We start from the raw sequence: 21,326 nt of genomic DNA, 5'->3' as shown, positions 1-21,326 counted from the left end.
ACTTGGCAGAACAGGGTCCAGATCTCAGTTGGGGTCTCTGCAGCTCCAGGAACAACAAGGTCCCTGATTTTGTTTCCCGTCTCTGCAGCACCTGGCACAATGGGAGCCTGATTTCACTTCATGTTGATGCAGGGCCTGGCACAACAGGGGCCCGGAGCTCAGTCAGGGTCACTGTAGCACCCGGCACAACAAGGTCCCTGCTCTCCATAGGGATCTGTGCAGTTCCTGGCACAATGAGTGCCCCAAACTTGGTCAGGGTTTGTGCAGTGCCCAGCACACTGTGGGACCTGATATCAGGCAAGGCCTGAGCCATGCTCAGTATGATAAGATCCCTGATCTCAATCAAAAAGAACAGGAGTACTTGTGGCACCTTAGAGACTAACAAATTTATTTCAGCATAAGCTTTCATGGGCTACAGCTCACTTCTTCAGATGCATAGAGTGAAACACACAGACAGAACATGAAAAGGTGGAAGTACGCATACCAATTGTAAGAGGCCAATCAATTGAGATGGGCTATCAGTAGCAGCAGAAGAAAAAACTTTGAAGTGATAATCGAGATGACCCATAGAAGGTGTGAGGAGAACTTAACATGGGGGGGAAAAATTTCAATTACTGTAATAACCCAGTCTCTGTTTAGACCTAAGTTAATTGTGTCTAATTTGCATATTAATTCGAGTTCAGCAGTCTCTCTTTGAAGTCTGTTTTGAAGTTTTTTTGTTCATGTTTTCTGTATGTATAAATATCTTCTGTGTGTTTCACTCTATGCATCTGAAGAAGTGAGCTGTAGCCCACGAAAGCTTATGCTGAAATAAATTTGTTAGTCTCTAAGATGCCACAAGTCCTCCTGTTCTTTTTGTGGATACAGACTAATATGGCTGCTACTTTGAAACCTGATCTCAGTCAGACAACTGGAGAGAAAAGCAGGAAGATTTTCAAGAATTTGATATCAGTATTTCAGAACTGAGGAGAAAATGGGGCGCAAACTAAATATTTGCCCACATAAGAGAGAAGCACCAACATCTGAGGAGATTTTATGTCACCATTCAACCGTTCAAGAGAAAAGAGGAGAAATTTGAGGGGATTAAACAGTGATACTCAATCAACAACAGAATGGGATGGATTCTTCTTGCCTCACATTCACATGGCCCGCAGGGAGCCCTGGTTGATGTCACTTTCACAGGGGAAAGGAGTGGGGCTAGAGTCAGAAGGTCACTGGCTGTGGGTAGGGGTTGGCTGTGGGGTTTGGGAATGTGACTAGCAGTAGTGTGGGGGGGGCTGCTGGGTTGGGCAGGGTGGGGGAGGGGAAATAGCTGGGACTGGGCAACCTGGGGCTGGGCAGTCTCCATGGGGGATGCTTGCTCCTCCCTTCCTGGGCCTTTCCATGCCCTGTTGCCAGCAGAGAGTGCCCCCCCCCCCCAGCCCAGCCCAGAGGTGTCCCTGTCTCAGGGCTCTCCCAGCCTCTGCCCATTAACCCTCTTCCCAGTTCAGAAATCTCTCAGGGGAACCATTTCCCACCTAAACAAGGACAAATCACTGCAGGTAAAAATGGGGGGAAACACCCGAAACCTGAGATTTGAACTGGGCATTGGTGAAGTGGAGAGAAAATGGGGAACAATTGGGGGAGAGGAACAGAGACCTTCTCAGGGATTTGAGGGAAGGGGGGGGGTCACCCTGGATGTTGCTCGTTGCTCTCTAGAGAAAGGGGGCAGGGCTGGAGAGGATGGAGGGTCCCCCCGGGAGGGGGCAGCGGTAAATCCGAGGGGATCTCACTCCCCCCTTTCTCTCCACGCTGCTCGGGGGTCACCTGCTCTTCTCCGCCCCCCGCCCCCATGTCCGGGCTGCACAGACATTTTCCATGTAGTGAAGGATACTGCTCCTCGTAGGAATGTGCTACCGGCAGCACACTCCGATACTTATAGATGTTAGAAGCTACTATTGTATTAAACTGCTACCGGATGTAGCAAATGCCGACAGGTAGCCGTTACTTGCACTATAATAGATGTAAGGTTTCAGAGTAGCAGCCGTGTTAGTCTGTATCCGCAAAAAGAAGAACAGGAGGACTTGTGGCACCTTAGGGTATGTCTACACTTCGGGATTAATCCGAATTTAGATAATTTGGATTTGAAAAACAGGTTGTATAAAGTCGAAATGTATGCGGCCACACTAAGCACATTAATTCGGTGGTGTGCGTCCAAGTACCGGGGCTAGCGTCGATTTCTGCACCGTTGCACTGTGGGTAGCTATCCCATAGCTATCCCATAGTTCCCGCAGTCTCCCGCGCCCATTGGGATTGTGGGTTAAGGTCCCAGTGCCTGATGGGACAAAAAACATCGTCACAGGTGGTTCTGGGTACAGCCTCACCTCCTCCCTCCCTCCTCCCTCCCTGCATGAAAGCAAAGGACGGCAGACAACCATTTTCGCGCCTTTTTTCCTGGGTGGGTGAACACTGCAGACTCCATACCACGGCAAGCATGGAGCCCGCTGAGCTCAAGACTGTGGTGACGACGCAGGAAAGGAAACAGAACGCCAGGTTTGTTGGTAGCCAGAGAGCTTTACAAGCCTCTTGCAAAAAGCCTCCCAGGAAAACTTTCCTGGGGTTTTTATTTCTCTCCTTACTTTGTTTACAACACTTCTTAGTGGTCACATTCCTGCGCATAGAAAAGCCAGGCAGTGTACATGCACATAAGATAACGAACCCCTCTCTTGAGCGCGTGAACACCAGCTGCGAGGGTACAATCAAATCAGCCAAATAAGTTTCCCAAACACAAACGCTGGATTGAAGGTCACTCCTGCCTCGTAGCCATGGGAGCAGTTTGCTGCGCCCGTGGGCTGGCGATTCGGGAGCTATGCATCCCTACATCCCCCCCCTGTTTTATTTTATATGCGGTGTTTAGACAAAGCACTCTCGCAGGGTAGCATGCACAATGCCACTAGATTGGGTATACACTAAACAAAGCAGCAAAATAAAACGCCAAAAATCAAAACTAGGACCCCATACTATAAAAGGGTCTTTATCCACTCTAAGGGTGGCTATAACTAGATATAATCTCACCAAGGAGGAAAAACGTTTTGGCGGATGGTTTAAGCATAACATTTTAGCATATCAATTTTCTATTACATGCAGTTACTATTATCAGTAAGCTTAAAACAGCACATTTCTTTCACTGTCTCACATCCCAGATGTTGCTGGGTGGTTTACAGACAGGAACAAGGCAGGTACTTAACAGACCTTGCATTTCCGGGGCAACGGCCAGGCAGAAATCAGATTGATTTAATACTTCTGCCAGGTGGACCCAGGTGTTAAACTGCAGCCGCTGCTCCATCTGGGGTTCGCCTTGGCAGCTAGGGGCCAACAGGAAACTCCCCAATACACACAAAATAAGGAGTGAATTAGCATTAAGGCAAGCTAACAATGTCACAAGGTAATTTTCTGCGGTAGGTTCTAGCTGCTGCTGCACTCACAGCTGCTCGGCCTGCAATGAAAGGGCTTTAACCTGTCCCCAGGTTATGCGCTGCAGGGGCCCCCGCGGGGGGCGCTGGCGAGGACGCTCGGGATCCTGCAGATGTAGGTTGAACTGTGGAATGGGGTTCGATAGTCCCTGGTGCCAGGCCATCGCCGTGCCACGGGCGGACGTTACGCGCCGGGACCCACAACGGACCTGTAGGAAGAGAAACGGCAGCATGCCCTCGTCCCCACGTTATAAGGGGCACTGGGCCATGCCACTGAGGGTCTGGGGCCTTGCGATATTTAACAAAGGGGCGGGGCAAGGCCTGGTAGCTGCGAAAATGACATTCTGCTGCAGAGTAGTTGTCAGTCAAATTCAAATGATTCAGGGTAAAAAGCACTGCAGCCAGCCATTCCTGGCGGGGAGGAAGGCCTACGGGAATCCCCCCTTTCTGTTTTTGGCGGACCAGGGCTTGTTTGAGCGCACGATTGGCTCGTTCCACAATGGCCTGGCCTGTGGGGTTATACGGGATACCAAACGTGTGGACAATGTCCCACGTGGTACAGAAGGAGGCAAAGGCCGAGCTACAGTAGGCGGGGCCGTTGTCGGTCTTAAGATGGGATGGGTGACCCATGATTGCCATAGCGCGAATCATGTGATTAATAACATGACGAGAGGCCTCACCCTTCTGGGGGGTGACCCACACATAATGGGAAAAGGTATCTACACACACGTGAAGATACTGCCAGGGGGCAAAGGGAGGGAAATGTGTAACATCCATTTGCCAGAGCTGGTTGGCCGAGGTTCCACGAGGGTTAACCCCTACCTCCGGGCTATTGGAGAGAGAAGCGCAAAGGTCACACTGGCGAACAATGGCCTGCGCCTGATACAATGGGAGAGTGAACTGCTTGGCAAGGGCCTTGGCGGATTGATGAAAAAAGGCGTGGCTTTCGATTGGGGAGGAAAAAATTGAGGCCACCGATTTGACCGCCTGGTCGGCCACCGTGTTGCCTTCTGTTAATAGGCCCGGTAGTGTGGTGTGACTGCGAATGTGTGCCACAAACAGTGGGCTAGAGCGGGAGGAAAGGAGCTGTTGCAGGGTAAGAAAAAGGGCCAACAAATTGTCATCACAGGAGGGCGACACATAGGAACCTGGAAGAGACTTAAGAACATTAGTAACATAAAGACTGTCAGTAATCAAATTAAAAGGGTCATCCTGGAAGCATCGGCAGGCCAGGATGACAGCAGCCAACTCTGCGCGCTGTGGGGAGCGCTGAGGCAGGGTAAAGCGGACTTGCCAAGTGCCTTGCACCTGCCAGCTGACCGCACCTCGTGTTGGGCCGCCGTCCGTAAAAAGGGTAAGTGCATCCTTAATGGGGACGGTTGACAAGGACGGCCGGAGGTGAAGGCAACGTTGTTGTAGGAATGAAAGACGGGGGTCAGGGGGAATGTGATATTTAACTTCCCCAACATAGTCAGCAAGAGACAATTGGAGGGTGGCACTGCAAGAGACAGTGCGTTCCCAGTCTTTAGCCGGGATGGGGACAATAATGGCAACGGGGTCCCAACCCAAGAGGGTACGGGACCGTTCTCGCACTTTAAAAATCAGCTCTGCGGCCTGTTGAGGGAGTGTCTGAATAGTATGCGGAGGGGAGTGGGTCAAATAAATCCATTCAATTAAACGAAGACGCGCTGCCGCCCCCTCCTGGGCGAGGACAGCTGTCGGTTGTGAGAGTGTGGGAAGCAAAATGGCAAAAAGGGGCTGTTCCCTTTCTCGGCGGTCGACCCACACCTGGGCCAGGGTCTGGTTAATGAGGGTGACCGCTTGGCGCTGTTCCTGGGAAACGGGAATGATATCTCCGGGGAGACGGCCCTGCCGAAGGCCAGAAAAAAGAGGGGACAGCATGGAGGTAGTCAGAGGGCAAAAAGGACGAATCCAATTAAGGGACCCCAATAACTGTTGAAGCTGTACAAACGTAAGAGGGTTGGGCAATACCAACTCGGGATAAACTGGACGGGCATATGACTGAAGCATGCGGTGACCAAGATACAAAAAGGGTGGCTGACGCTGGATCTTGTCCGGTGCCACAACCAGGCCACACGCCGCAAGCTGGTGGCGCAGTTCGTCCAGCCAGTCATCAGGGAGGACGGGGTGAGCCACCAGGATGTCATCCATGTAGTGGTAAATTAAGGCATCTGGGTGTGCTGCGCGGAAGGGCCGTAGGGCCTGCGCAACAAAATGCTGACACAAGGTGGGGCTATTCAACATGCCTTGAGGGAGCACATTCCACTGATAGCGTGGAGTGGGCTGGGAGTGATTCAAAACCGGAACAGTGAAGGCAAAGTGCACCCGGTCCTCAGGGTGCAAGGGGATGGTAAAAAAACAATCCTTTAAATCTATTACAAATAACCGGTAATCACAGGGAATAAGGTTGGGATTAGGGGTACCACACTGCAGGGGACCCATAGGCTGTATAATTTTGTTAATGGCGCGAAGGTCCTGCAGGAGGCGCCACTTGCCAGATTTCTTTTTAATCACAAACACGGGGGTATTAAAGGGGCTAGTGGACTCCTCCAAACGTCCTGCCTTCAGCTGGTCATTAACCAAGTGCTGGAGGGCCTCCAGCTTTTCTAAAGGAAGCGGCCACTGCGCAACCCATACGGGTTCGTCAGTGAGCCAACGGAGGGGGAGGGCCGTATGCCTAATCATTGATATGGATGGTGGCAGTGAACTGTGTCAATAAATCACGGCCCCACAGGTTGAGGTGGACGGGGAGAATGATAGGCCGGATACGGGCGCGGCGGATGCCTTGGGGCGCCCTAACCTCCAACCATCGGGCACTTCGTTGTGAGTCCTGTGCCCCGCCCACACCCCAAACTGCCGGAGCCTGCTCTGTGGGCCAATGGGCGGGCCACTGCGCAGCGGCAATGACGGTAATGTCTGCCCCAGAGTCGATAACACCCTCGAACGGCTGATCGTTGAGGCAGTAAATGCGTTTGGGTTGGGGTGCTCCAATGTCTTTAACAACTGCTGCCACTTGTGGGTGAATAGTGCGCTGGTCGGTGGACCCGAAGCCTCCGGTTCGGGGAACGTTTCTTCCCCCTGCCGGAAGGGAGTAGGGCACAAGTATGAGTTGCGCCCAGGCATCTCCCTGAAACAGCCGTTTCGGGAGATGACTCCACAGTTGAACATGGATAATTCCACCATAGTCCGAATCCACCACCCCAGGCACCACAAACAGGCCTTGCTTGCTGGCGGACGAGCGGGGTAGGACAAGGCCCACCATGCCCTCCGGCAGCGGGCCCTGAATCTGGGACGGCATGAGGAGGACCTCCCCGGGGAGAGTGATATCCATATTTTCCTGATTAACAAGGTCAATCCCCGCACTGCCCCTTGTGGCGGCGGGGGCGTCGTGCACGGAGAGGGGCGCGGCCTTGGGTCTCGGGCTGGTCGCAGGCCCGCCTACTAGTTTCCCGGGGGGTTGTCTCGGTTAGCAGCCAAGACCCGGCTGTCACCCCCGGCCAAGCGACACTGCGCAGCCCAATGGTAGCCCTTTTTGCATTTCAGACACAGCGTGCGGGGCCTCTGGTCTGTCCGGGGCTTGGGTTTGTTTTTACACATGCCCCCCGCAGGGGCCCGACACTCCCGCCAAAAATGTCCGGGCTTCTGGCAGTTAAAGCAGTTCCCCTGAGGCTTCTGCCCCTTGTGCAGGGCAGCTGCCAGCAGGGCCATCTGATGGGTTTGAGTGCCTACATCAGTACACGCCTGCAGCAACTCCGCCAGGGTCGAAAGACTTAGAGGACTCGCTCGCAGCGGGGACCCTGCGAAACGCGCGACGGGCACACTGGCCAATGATGGGAAAAGCTACCTGGGGCGTGCCCACCACCTGCTCGGGGATGCCCGAAAACTGCCCTGTGCCATATAACTGCTCAGCAAGATAAGCCCCCCCACCTTGCGCTGCTGCTGCAAGCGCCTCTCGCTGGTACTCGCTATCCCACACAACGTATTGCGCGGGAGACAGCACCATGCGACACATGTCTTTCCAATCTTGGGGGAGCAAGAAGTAACCGTTTGACACACCTTCCAAGATCCCCAGGGTGAAAGTGGACCGCACCCCGGTCTCACGAACTGCCTTGCGGAGCTCGCGCAGAACTGAGTAGGGGAGAGCCTCCCAGTCCACTATCTGCCCCCCATTTCCATTATCCCGCCTAGAGACGGGGAACGCCTCGAACCCACACTTGGATTCCTTGTCGGTCAAGAGACCGGCCTTGCGCACCTGCTGCACCGCCGCGGCGACAGCGCCCCCCCGCCCGACCGGTAGGCATGGGGGCGCCGCCATGGGCAGCGGCGCAGGGGGGGTCAGCTGCGGGCAGGAGGGGGGTGGCCCATCACCTGGGGGCAAAAGGGGGACCGGCTTGGGGCTGTTGGGGCCGATCCCCTCCAGTGCCTCCTTACAACGCTGCCAGAGCAGCAGGCACTGAACTGGGGCACGGGGTTTACTATACAAGGTGATCCCAATCTGTATCCAATCAAAAAGCTGCAATGACCCGCAGTCTGGATACCAGGGGCACTGGCGATCTATTTCCCTTAGGAGGTCCTCAATATGAGCGACCGGGACAGCGACACATGATCGCTGTCGTATAATCTCTTGTAACTCTCTTGCGTGCTCCTTCTGGGCACTGGAAAGTTTCCCCCCCATACTCACGAATAAGGGGCGGCAAACAGCCGCGGGCGCGCTCGGCGTATCCAGCCGGTGAGTAGAGGGGTATCACGTCGGGGTCACCAGCTGTGGTGACGACGCAGGAAAGGAAACAAAACGCCAGGTTTGTTGGTAGCCAGAGAGCTTTACAAGCCTCTTGCAAAAAGCCTCCCAGGAAAACTTTCCTGGGGTTTTTATTTCTCTCCTTACTTTGTTTACAACACTTCTTAGTGGTTACATTCCTGCGCATAGAAAAGCCAGGCAGTGTACATGCACATAAGATAACGAACCCCTCTCTTGAGCGCGTGAACACCAGCTGCGAGGGTACAATCAAATCAGCCAAATAAGTTTCCCAAACACAAACGCTGGATTGAAGGTCACTCCTGCCTCGTAGCCATGGGAGCAGTTTGCTGCGCCCGTGGGCTGGCGATTCGGGAGCTATGCATCCCTACACAAGACAGCAGTCATGAACATTGTAAACACCTCGCGTGTTCTCGTGGAGTTTATGCTCAGCCAGGACCAGAAAAACGAGGCGAGGAGGCGGCGGCGGCGGCAGCGCAGCGACAAGCATGATGAGGACATGGACACGGACACGGATACAGAATTCTGTGAAACCACGGGCCCCGGTGCTTTGGAGATCATGTTGTTAATGGGGCAGATTCTATCCATGGAACGCCGATTCTGGGCAAGGGAAACAAGCACAGACTGGTGGGATCGCATAGTGTTGCAGGTCTGGGACGATTCCCAGTGGCTGCGGAACTTTCGCATGCGTAAGGGCACTTTCATGGAACTTTGTGACTTGCTGTCCCCTGCCCTGAAACGCCAGAATACCAAGATGAGAGCAGCCCTCACAGTTGAGAAGCGCGTGGCGATAGCCCTGTGGAAGCTTGCAACGCCAGACAGCTACCGGTCAGTCGGGAATCAATTTGGAGTGGGCAAATCTACTGTGGGGGCTGCTGTGATGCAAGTAGCCAAAGCAATCACTCAGGTGCTGCTACGAAAGTTAGTGACTCTGGGAAAGGTGCAGGCTATAGTGGATGGTTTTGCTGCAATGGGATTCCCTAACTGTGGTGGGGCGATAGACGGAACCCATATCCCTATCTTGGCACCGGAGCACCAAGCCACCGAGTACATAAACCGCAAGGGGTACTTTTCAATGGTGCTGCAAGCACTTGTGGATCACAAGGGACGTTTCACTAACATCAACGCGGGCTGGGCGGGAAGGGTTCATGACGCTCGCATTTTCAGGAACACTACTCTGTTTAAAGGGCTGCAGCAAGGGATTTACTTTCCGGACCAGAAAATAACTGTTGGGGATGTTGAAATGCCAATAGTTATTCTTGGGGACCCCACCTACCCCTTAATGCCATGGCTCATGAAGCCGTACACAGGCAGCCTGGACAGGAGTCAGGAGCTGTTTAACTACAGGCTAAGCAAGTGCAGAATGGTGGTAGAATGTGCATTTGGCCGTTTAAAAGGTCGCTGGCGATCATTATTGACTCGCTCTGACCTCAGCCAAAGAAATCTCCCCATTGTTATTTCTGCTTGCTGTGTGCTCCACAATCTCTGTGAAAGTAAGGGGGAGACCTTTATGGCGGGGTGGGAGGCTGAGGCAAATCGCCTGGCTGCTGATTACGCGCAGCCAGACACCAGGGCGATTAGAAGAGCACACCAGGAAGCGCTGTGCATCAGAGAAGCTTTAAAAACCAGTTTCATGACTGGCCAGGCTACAGTGTGAAATATCTGTTTGTTTCTCCTTCATGAAAACCCGCCCCCTTTATTGATTGATTTTCTGTAAGGAACCCACCCTCCCCCTTCCCCCAGCTTTCTTTCAAACCAAATAAAGTCACTATCATTTAAAAATCATTTATTCTTTATTAATAGATTAGAAAAAGAGGGAGGGAACCCGGGTGGTATTTGGGAGGAGGATTGCTGGGAAGGAAAAAGCCACAAAGAAAAGGTTAAAAAAATGACAGCCTTTTGCTTGGGCTGTCTACTGGGGTGGAATGGGAAGGTGTACGGAGCCTCCCCCCCCCCCGCGTTCTTACACGTCTGGGTGAGGAGGATACGGAACATGGGGAGGGGGGAGGGTGGAACAGGGGCTGAAGCGGCAGTCTGTTTTCCAGCAGCCGTTCCTGAAGCTCCACCAGACGCCGGAGCATATCTGTTTGCTCACGCAGCAGCCCCAGCGTTGCATCCTTGCTCCTCTGGTCTTCCTGCCGCCACCTCTCATCTCGAGCGTCTCTCCTCTCCTCACGTTGGTCCCTCCTCTCCTCACGTTGGTCCCTCATGTCCTCACGTTGGTCCCTCCTGTCCTCACGTTCACTGGCTTCTTTCCTATACTTTGAAACTGTTTCCTTCCACTCATTCAGATGAGCTCTGTCACTGCGGCTGGATTCCATAATTTCAGAAAACATCTCGTCTCGCGTTCTCTTCTTACGACGCCTTATCTGTGATAACCTTCGGGATGGAGGAGGGATGCTTGAGGAATTTGCAGCTGCTGTAGGGAGGGGAAAAAAGAGAGAATTGTTTAAAAAGCTATATTTTGCAGAACAATGCTTATACTCTTTCACGGTGACCAACACTATTCACATTACATAGCACATGTGATTTCTGTGCAAGGTCGCATTTTGCCTCTTAATGCTGAGTGCCTGTGGCTTTGCTGCTAGAGATCACAGGTCTGGGCAACAGAATTCGGCTTGCATGCGGCCATGGTAAGCCATTGTTTTACAGCTTCTGCGCCCTCCTTTCCCACATACCAAGCATAGCCTGTAGAGTGCTGCGGTTTTTCTGTTAACATTCAGCAGCAGCAGCAGAAAACAAACTAACCACCCCCCCTCTCGCATGAATTCTCTGGGATGATCGCTGTACCCCTCCCCCCCACCACGTGGCTGGTATCAGGGAAGATCCCTGCAGGCACCAAACTAACCACCCCCGCCACCGCCCCCCTCCCGCCATGAATTCTCTGGGATGATCACGGTACCCCTCCCCCCACCGCGTGGCTGGTAACAGGGAAGTTCCCTGCTAGCCAAACGCGAAAAACTCAGGGCCAATTTCCCATCTGCGCTTGGCTAACTGCAGGGAAGGATTTCTTTTCCGCCACAGGCAAACAGCCCAGTAGGAATGGCCACCTCTGTCCCCTTAATTAAGTTCCCGTATTTCAACCAGGTTACCAGGAGTGATATCACTCTCCTGAGGATTACACAACAAGATAAAGAACGGATGTTGCTTGAATGCCAGCAAACACCGGGACCATACGCTGCCAGGCTTTGTCAGGCAATGATACCAGATTACTTGCTGCAAGCATGGCGTGGTCAAGTGTCCTACCATGGAGGAGGGAATAAGGATGCACTGCCCAGAAACCTTCTGGCAAGGCTTTCGGAGTACCTCCAGGAGAGCTTCATGGAGATGTCCCTGGAGGATTTCCGCTCCATCCCCAGACACGTTAACAGACTTTTCCAGTAGCTGAACTGACCGTGAATGCATCCCAAGTCCTCAGGGCAAAGTAATCATTAAAAACCGTTTGCTTTTAAAACAAGTTTTATATTTTAAAAGGTAAACTCACCTGAGGTCCCTTCCATGGGGTCAGAGTCTTGGGTACTGGCTTGGGAGGGTACTTCAGTCAGGGTGAGAAAAAGATCCTGGCTGTTGGGGAGAACGGAGTGCTGTGTGCTCTCTGCAAGCTCATCCTCATCCTCCTCCTCCTCCTCTCCCCCATCGGCAGAATCCTCAGGCGTCGCTGATGAGACTATCCCCGACCCAGAATCCACGATCACAGGTGGGGTAGTGGTGGCAGCCCCCCCTAGAATTGCATGCAGCTCGGCGTAGAAGCGGCATGTCCGCGGCTCTGACCCGGAGCGACCGTTTGCCTCCTTTGTTTTTTGATACGCTTGTCTGAGCTCCTTGACTTTCACGCGGCACTGCTCAGAGTCCCTATTGTGGCCTCTCTCCATCATGCCCTTGGAGATTTTTTCAAAAGTTTTTGCATTTCGTCTTTTAGAACGAAGTTCTGCAAGCACTGAATCCTCTCCCCATACAGCGATCAGATCCAGTACCTCCCTCATGGTCCATGCTGGTGCTCTTTTTCGATTATCAGCCTGCATGGTTACCTGTGCTGATGAGCTATCTGTGGTTACCTGTGCTCTCCACGCTGGGCAAACAGGAAATGAAATTCAAATGTTCGCGGGGCTTTTCCTGTCTACCTGGCCAGTGCATCCGAGTTTAGATTGCTGTCCAGAGCGGTCACAATGATGCACTGTGGGATAGCTCCCGGAGGCCAATACCATCGAATTGCGGCCACACTATCCCTAATTCGAAATGTTAAAATCGATTTTGGCGCTACTCCGCTCGTCGGGGTGGAGTACAGAAATCGATTTAAAGGGCCCTTTACATCGAAATAAATAGCGTCGTTGTGAGGACGGTTACAGGGTAAATTCGAATTAAAGCTGATAAATCCAAATTAAAGTCGTAGTGTAGACCAGGCCTTAGAGACTAACAAATTTATTAGAGCATAAGCTTTCGTGGACTACAGCCCACTTCTTCGGATGCTCCTGCTGCCCCTGCGCGGGGCTCGCGGCGAGGGGGGCCGGGCACAGAGTCCCCTCGGTCTCCTCCCGCCCCAAGTCTGCCGGGCGGCTCCCCCGGGCCCTCCCCGTCCTCTTGCTCAAGCGGGGCCTGGCCCCGCCCACATCCAGCCCCCGCCCAGCCACAGGTACCCCCTGCCCGGCCCCTGGGGCGTAGCGCCTCCCTGCTGGCTGCTGCCTGCACGGCGTCCCTCCTAGCCTCGTGCCCCCAGAGCGCTTCTGCCCAGGGACAAGGCCTGATTCGTGGGTAAGATCTGATTTGTATATTGACCTGGGGCTTGGTCCTTCAGGATCCAGAGAACCTCTTTTCTTTTACTGGGGTATTGGTTTTCATAACCATTCGTCCCCATAACGAGTGGCACTGGTGGGGATCCTGGGAAACTGGAGTGTCTAAGGGAATTGCTTGTGTGACTTATGGTTAGCCAGTGGGGTAAAGCCGAAATCTTCTCTGTTTGGCTGGTTTGGTTTGCCTTGGTGTGCAAAGGAACCCCAGCCTTGGGCTGTAACTGCCCTGCTCTAAGCAGTTTGTCCCTAATTGGCACTCTCAGTTGGGTCCCACAAAAGTCAGCACCCTCCTTTTTTATAGTATCAGTCCTGCCCCTTTGAAAACCATTCCCAGTTGACAAAAAGTCTGTAGGGAAAGCTCTTCCCTGCTGCTTTTCCTCACTTTTTGAGTTTTTTTTTCTTCCTGCTTGATGACTGCTTATTGCTTAAAAGCAAATTAAGCAGAGCACACATTCCTTTGAGACAGACCTGTTTGCCAACTTGTGCTGTGGTTTGCAATCCAAGTTAACATTAGGCCAATGTGTGCTTCTGGGAAATGGAGTTGACCGGGATAAGGAGGTTCCACTTTTGCCAAGGTAAACTAATTCAATGGTTTTAGGAACAGTTCATGTCTAGCGATGATGCAGCATAGCTGGTGCTTCAGAGGAGTCAGTCTATTCTTACTTTGGCATTTAATCCAAATGCCAGTTTTGTTGGGGGGAGGAATGAAATCATACTGTGGTTCACCATGGTGTTTGGATGACTCCTACGGAATCAATTTTTTTTAAAAAGTACCTTTTAGATTGTTCACCTGGCACTGTTTAATATTCATAATCCAACAGGCCTCATGGTTCCTCTTTGCTATTGCATCTGTGTAATCCTGCTGTTCACTAAATAAAAGGCATGATAATGACTTCAAGAAGTTTTGACCCTTCCCAAATCTGATTATCCACTTAAAATCTGAGGCTCTTTTGGAGTGAATCACAATTAATTTGCCTCTACCTTAATTTGATCTCTTGAATACTTTCTGGGCTTGGTCTGTCAATCATGCTGCTGATGTCCAGTCTAGAATCAGTTGCTGCTACAAGAAATGTCCTAGCTTAGTTTTCTGTTGGTGGAACAACACTACCTCTAGAGATGCCTGGCAAGAGGTTCTGGCTCCCTGAGCATGCTCGGTTAAGATCATCATCCAGAGCTGGTGTTTTATGGAGCATCCTCTTTGAGCAATGGACGTACTGAGTTGGGTCGAGCCTAAAAGCAGAAAAACCTTCAGAATCTGAAAGGGGTCTTGCTTCAAATGTTAAAATGCAATGTTAAGTCCCCTTCCAAATGGCTAAATAGCTTTTTGGGGAGATTTGAGACAACTTTCTTAGTGAAAACTCTCTTCAGTTCACCTTCAATGTAAACTTTAATTTTCATGTTGACATATTTTGCTTCAGCAATACCTTGTCTTTCACCTCCTGATATCACCCATGGAGCCCATAACGGTCAGAGTGGACAAGAGTTTTCCTTTGGCTCATCAGTAACTTACAGATGTAACCAGGGCTCTCTCTTGTTGGAGAGGCCTCCATTTATTGTATAACAAAAGATAATGTCAATGGAGAATGGAGTGGGCCTGCCCCTGAATGCAAAGGTTAGTAGCATCTGTTTTTTATCCCCTTCTTATTCTACTATCTCCTCCTAGGAAAAACTATATTTTCATTGCTAAGTAAACCCATAAACCTGAGGAAATTCAGTTAATGCTTAGTCCCCTTAAATTTGTATAATGAAAACTAGTTACTGTTGGAAAACTAAAGAATGACGGACACTTCATAAATCATTCCTGGAAACCATTTTGCCCCTAATATATCCTGTATTTTTTGTCTCCCTTCAGTGTTCCAAGATTGCAGTTAATTCTCATGTCACAAACAGTTGATTTTTTTAGGTGGAGATAAACTCTTAAACTAAGGTTTTGCTTTTATGCCAGTACCCTACTATTCAAGTGCTAAAGGAGAGATTACAAGCAGGGTTGTTTGGAAACCATATTTTTCAGAACTCTCTGGGAGGGCTCCTTGGCAGTGAAGGCTCCTGCTTTTGTGAGTTCATATCACAGCCATAAAGTTCTTAGGAGGGGGAAATAAAGGTCATTATACAATCCTCATTTTGGTAACTACAGTGCTCACGCACACTATTGCATTTAGCTAACAATGCATTTATGTACTTGGTATTCAAGCAGCTGCAACAACTTGGTAACTCAGCAAGAATAAAACCCCAGCCTAACAGCTGGGAGTGAGGCTTTTTCAGAGGCATTAGGCAGGTTCGTCACCTCACTACTTAATATTAACTCCCCCAAAAGCAGGGACGTTCTGTTCCAGAATGTCATTGTATGTAGATCTCTTATAGCTTGACCCAAATTCCTGATGGCTTCATACAATGATGTTTAACTCATGCAGTTTACTGGGAGGGCGGGGAAGGGGCCTGATAGCCATACAGTTGGGTGCTGTGCTATATGTAGATGAACATCTTATTAAAGGGAAAGATCCAAAGTTGTATAACTTTATTTTAAAATATGTTTTGATACCTGCTGTAGTCAAGTATCAGGGCTTTCTCTTCTTTCCTTTACCCCTCCCCCCCCTCCCCCAACTAAATGCTTCCTGTGCAAAACGTTCTTATGCTGGCACTTTTAATTTTCAGTGGTTAAGTGTCCAGAGCCAGAAGTCAAAAATGGAAAAAAGCAGTCTGGGTTTGGATCTGACTATTCAAATGGAAACACCGTAATATTTGAATGTGATTCTGGCTACACTCTGAATGGTAACAGTTCAGTTAAATGTGAAGCTAACAATTCATGGGTTCCATCTTTGCCCACCTGTCTACGTAAGTATAAGCAATTGTGTTGAATCTTTTATATGCTAAATGTTTTAATGTTTATTGCTTCTGAGAAGCCATGTTAGAATGATATAAAGTTTGAATGTCTGTGTCCCCTGTTTGTAATAGGCATAACACACACACAAATTTGTATTCAAGCTAATGTTGGGGGAGGGGGGGGAAGGTATATAATACATAGGTTGGGAAAAGTGTCTGTACATAGAACTGGAAGGGACCTCAAGAGGTCATTTAGTCCAGTCCCCTGCACTCAAGGCAGGACTAAATATTATCTAGACCATCCCTGACAGGAGTTTGTCCAATCTGCTCTTTGTGCAATCTCCATCATTGGGGATTTTTATCTCCCTAGGCCTGGGGAGAGTGTGAAATAGGGCAGCCCAGGCTTTGCTCTTCCGGTGTCCCAGCACCCTGGGCACTGGGGAGAGGGCATACCTGGAGGCAGGGAATGGAACTGGGCTGGGCAAAGCCACATCTCTTTCAGCGGGGCAGGCATTTCCTCTCTGGAGCAGAAGACTGGGAGCTGGGCAAGCAGTTGCTCAGGGTGCCCAGGGTAGGGAAGCAGGACCAGTGGCACTGCCTGACCATTTCCTTAACCTGCCATGCTAAGGTGAGTGCCTGCCCTGCTGCCCAGGCTCTCTGGGATTGTCCACACAGGAATAAAAAACCTGGTGACTGGCCTGGGTCAGCTGACTGGGGCTCGCAGGGCTCGGGATCCGGAGCTGAAAAATTGCTGTGTTGATGTTTGGGCTCGGGCTGGGGCCCTGCGAAGGGGGAAGGTCCTAGAGCTTGGGCTGTAGCCTGAGCCCCCCAAGCCTGAGTCAGCTACTTGGGCCGGCCACGGCCATGCTACAAGCCCTTTACCCTGTGTAGATGTACCCTCTGAGCCCAAACCTCAGCCCCCCACCTTTTCAAGTCAAGTTTCTGCTGCTTTTGAGCCAGTGTGGAGAGCAGAGGACAGGTTTGATGTGCTCACAGTAGCCTTCCATATTACCTTATTAAGAATGAAGGAGAAAATCATATGTTGTTCTTTGGGTGAAAAAATAAATAAATAAAACCAGATTATAAGCAAATACAAGATTTCATTTATAAGGAGGCAGCATTGCATGTGCTAGTTCGTCAAATGGATTATACGGCGCTCTGACTGTGTAGTTACAGTACATGGTGCTTTAAAACAGGTATGTAAACTAAAGTAATTGCGTTTAGTATATTTCATGAAGAGCTTAATTGTGTTTAGTATATATCGGGGTCCCCAACGCGGTGCCCGCGGGCGCCATGGCATCCATGTGCGCCCGCCTACTGGCTGCCAGAAAAGCAGCCGCTGAGAAGCGGCAACGTCAAGAAGCGCTACCGCCAAAATGCCGCCGAATTTCAGCGGCAACGCCTCTTGATGACGCTGCTTCACGGTGGCATTTCGGTGGCGACGCCTCTTGACGTTGCCGCTTCATGGCGACATTTCGGTAGCTGCTTGTCTGGCGGCCACGGTCCTCAGCGGCTAGTCATCTGGCGCCTGCCCCACAGAAAAGGTTGGGGATCACTGATATATATCATAAAGAAGCTCACATGGACTTTATAAGGACTATACAGTATTTTACATAGCATTCACATGGTCCATTGTTAAATAAGAATATTCAATGTGACTAGATACTGAAGAAACTAATATCGCGCTATAAAAATGTTGTTTATGTAAATATACAGAGGTGTCCATTCCTGGTGCAGAGTGGAACTTCTAGAGGAATGTTTTTCCACTCAGCTTTTTTTTTATAATGGGGAGAAGAGCAGATTCATAGATAGCCTAGTTCTCCGTTAGTTAGCTTGTGTAATTATCAACACTTACATTTTTTGTTGTTTGTCCCTTGCAATTACGACCTCTACTGACAAATTAACCCTAGCCCTGACACATCCATAATGCATGTTTTCTCCTGCTTTTTCTAAGATTTTGCCACTAAGAAAATGCCATAACCTCTGCTTTAACCTGAAATGAGTTTAAAATGTTTGTTCTATGCAGTTTCACATAATACAAAAACTAGTATTTGTTCCTGACAATACATCCAATGAAAAGTTTAGTTTAAATGAGAACTTTGAAGTCTAAAGAAAGATGTGTGTAAGACTGAAGTACACCTCTACCCTGATATAACGCGACCCTATAGAACACGAATTCGGCTCTAATGCGGTAAAGCAGTGCTCCGGGGGAGGCAGGGCTGCGCACTCCGGCAGATCAAAGCAAGTTCGATATAACGCGGTTTCACCTATAAGTAAGATTTATTTATTTATTTGGCTCCCAAGGACAGCATTATATAGGGGTAGAGGTGTATATAACTATTTATTTATCTTCCTTTTGCAGGATACATGACTGATGCTGGCTGATGGCTATGGTTTACAAATTAACAGACATTGGAAGAAAAACATGGAAAATTTAGGAGATAAATGTCATGCATTTGTACTAAAATTTCTGCCCTCTCAGGCAACTGGTGTTACTTTCACTACAACTTCTTTCCTCTGTTGAGCTGGACTTGTAGTAGGAATCCACTGCATTTGAGTAAAGCAGAAAGACAGGAGGTGAATTATTGCTCTTGCCCTTGAAAATGGCTTCTGAAGCAAGCAAGGCAGTTGGCAGCATCAAAATTACTTTTCTGAATATGCAGCTGATTCCTTATTCAGCCTCTCCATAGTGCTAAATGTTTCCCCTTAAAGAACATAGTCACCATCAAAGCATGGTATGGTTTGGATTGTGAGTTGTGGCTTTAACTGCAGACAGCAAGAGACACTGTTCAGATCCCTGCCTACAAGCTGCCATCATCGAGTGCGTATTATTCTTTAAACACAAATTTAAAGATGCCAGACACTAGGTGGAATGTTGTAAATTCTTCATAAAAACATCCATACTGGGGCAGACCAATGGTCCATCTAGCCAGGTGCTTCAAAGGGAATGAACAGGGCAGTTATCGAGTGATCCATCATCCCGTCAGCCAGGCCCAGCTTCTGGCAATCAGAGAGTAGGGACACTCGGAGCATGGGGTTCAGGGCCGGCTCCAGGCACCAGCCCACCAAGCTTGTGCTTGGGGCGGCACCTGGAGGGGGGTGGCACGGCGCTCCGGCCCCCGGGGAGAGCGGAGACACGGCCAGGCTCGCCACCCTCCCCCCGGCGCTCCGGCCGCCCTCCCCCCCGGCGACCTCCCCCCGCAGGGGAGGGGGGGGCGGCCGGCGGCTTTTTTGCCTGGGGCGGCAAAAAAGCCAGAGCCGGCCCTGATGGGGTTGTATCCCTAGCTATCCTCCATGAACTTCTCATTCTTTTTGGAACTCAATTATAGTTTTGGTTTCATGTGATCTTTCTTCAAATTTACTCTCCATTTACAGATTTTTTTTTTTAACGTAATACTACAGAAAGAAGCCAACTCCCCTGTTTACAGCTCTGTTTGCTGGCTCCTATGCCGCTGCAGCTGTCTGAAACTATAATTGAAGATGCCCGTTATTTATTTGGAATAGGCCTTTTTCTTAAATAAAAGGGATACTGACTAAAGACTCTAGCATCCTGATATTTTTACCATACCTGTCAATAGAAACTGTCTCATTAACTATTTAAAAGTGATGTTGAGACCTAACCCTGTGCTCTCATCTAATCACTAGCTGCTTACAGAACAGAAAGAAGTTCTTTCCTTTCCTCTTGCAGATAAGTATCTTCACTACTGTGGAGGGATTTTTGTAACACGTGTCAGAAGTTGACTCAATTCTGCGTAGCCAGACTCCTGGGGGATCGCTGTCAGAGGAAGGAGATCCCCACTGCTCAGAGCTGAGATCAGTGCTATGGCCTCCACTATGGCTGCAGTCCTTCCCCTACCCTCACTTCCTCTTAGGGTGTGAACTGGCAAGGCAAGATGCCACAGAGCTACTTCTGCAGAAGATCCTGGCATTTAACACTGGCTTTGTCAGACAAATTTTGGTGCTGTGCACTAGACTACAGCTAGGAGGAGCTAAGTGAACTAAGATCAATTTCTCTCCTGCTTTCAGGTGTTCCTTTGCCAGGCAGTGGCAAAAACAAATGTTAAGAAGGTTGGAACTCTGAAAACAGTCCTAAAACTTCTTCTAGGTAGGGAAAAAGAGTCGTGCAGCCTGCCCCAGTGGTCAATAAACTAAGGCCATTATGGTTCAAGTATCTCCCTCTTCTATGTTGGCTTTGGGAATATGTATTTTTATGTGAAAGGCCATAGATACAAATTTAAGGAGTGGGATAGGCTACACAACTTGTTCCAGCACCCCTGCATCACTGGAACTGAGAATGCTCAGTTGCAGCTGCTGCCCTTGTCCTGCCTCCCTTGGTGTAGCAATCTGCTCCCTGTTGCTTATGGGCAACAATCAGAGGGGACAGGTGGGGAGAGGCCAAACTGGCTGCACAGCTGGAAGCAGGGGAAGGAGAGGGGTTGAAGTGCAAAAACAAGGGACAGAGTTGGGGGTAGGAGCCAGGATCAAGAACAGGATCGAGACACCACCGGCTAGTAGCAGAGGGGAAAACCCTGGCCCAGGCAGTGGCGGAAGGGATGAGCCACCCCAGATGGGATGAGCCACCTGCTGTGTTTGCAAAACCCTGGTGAGTGGGCAGAGGGCCTTTTTTATTTCACCTCCCACAGGATGGTGTATCCCAGCACCTGCTTCCCAAACACTCAGTAGGGCTCTGGATTTTGTCATTCAGGTTCCTGCTGTTTGCACACTGCTGAGTTGATCAGACTCAAGCGTAGTGGGTGGGGATAGGGTGTACCAAACATCCAAAGTTACATGGATGACCTCTTCCTCTGTGTATGTTTACACATTACATTGCATTTGCTATACAGTTAAATCACACATTTTTGGATTGGCTTTGGTTCCTGCAAAGTAACTATCTCTGTACAAAAACAACAAGGAGTCTGGTGGCACCTTAAAGACTAACAGATTTATTTGGGCATAAGCTTTCGTGAGTAAAAACCTCACTTCTTCGGATGCCTTTTTTTCTTCTTTTGACATCCGAAGAAGTGAGGTTTTTACTCACGAAAGCTTATGCCCAAATAAATCTGTTAGTCTTTAAGGTGCCACCAGACTCCTTGTTGTTTTTGTAGATACAGACTAACACGGCTACCCCCTGATACTTGACTATCTCTGTACAGCATGCTCTGTCCATGTGAAATCAGATCTTTACATTCCAGGTTTATCTTGTCCATACCCCCAACCATCAGGGTGTTGCTGCTTATCTTAGCTAGCACAGACATTCTGACTCCAGCATACTGTTTGTCAAGCCCCTATTTACAACTTAACCTTCCATTCACCCTCCCAGTTATTCCCACTAAGACATGAGACAAGTTAGTTACGTCAAGCCAGGCCTACACACTGCCTATGTTTTTACTGTGATTTTTAATTTTTGTTCTTATTTCTACACCACAAATTTGCATCATGTGACTTCCAGGCTGATGGATTTCCTTGACGTGTCTCAAAGCTTTTCTTCAT

The 21,326-nt window shown here is 49.9% G+C and overlaps 2 protein-coding genes across 2 annotated transcripts in view; one reads left to right on the top strand and one right to left on the bottom strand.

Moving 5' to 3' along the window:
• The window catches only part of LOC128823040 (zinc finger protein 154-like), an 85,966-nt gene that overhangs the window by 31,108 nt on the left and 33,532 nt on the right, over positions 1–21,326 (top strand). The window lies entirely within an intron of this gene.
• Positions 10,103–12,183, bottom strand: LOC128823082 (SRRM2 protein homolog rsr-2-like). The gene is made up of 2 exons (XM_054005167.1): positions 11,714–12,183; positions 10,103–10,648 (listed from the first exon to the last, which is right to left on the bottom strand). The coding sequence occupies exons 1-2, from the start codon at positions 12,102–12,104 to the stop codon at positions 10,110–10,112; spliced, it is 930 nt and encodes a 309-aa protein (XP_053861142.1). The 5' UTR covers positions 12,105–12,183; the 3' UTR covers positions 10,103–10,109.

The sequence above is a fragment of the Malaclemys terrapin genome, chromosome 15 (assembly GCF_027887155.1).
Source record: "Malaclemys terrapin pileata isolate rMalTer1 chromosome 15, rMalTer1.hap1, whole genome shotgun sequence".
Lineage (NCBI taxonomy): Eukaryota > Metazoa > Chordata > Testudines > Emydidae > Malaclemys > Malaclemys terrapin.
The sequence above is the reverse complement of the archived record's forward strand: the minus strand, read 5'-3'. Positions and strand labels throughout refer to the sequence as shown.

Coding starts and splice junctions, on each gene's coding strand:
- LOC128823082 (XM_054005167.1), bottom strand. CDS start 12,104: ATGATGGAGAGAGGCCACAATAGGGACTCTGAGCAGTGCCGCGTGAAA. Junction 10,649..11,713: donor CCCCATGGAAGGGACCTCAG/GTGAGTTTACCT, acceptor CCCTCCCTACAG/CAGCTGCAAATTCCTCAAGC.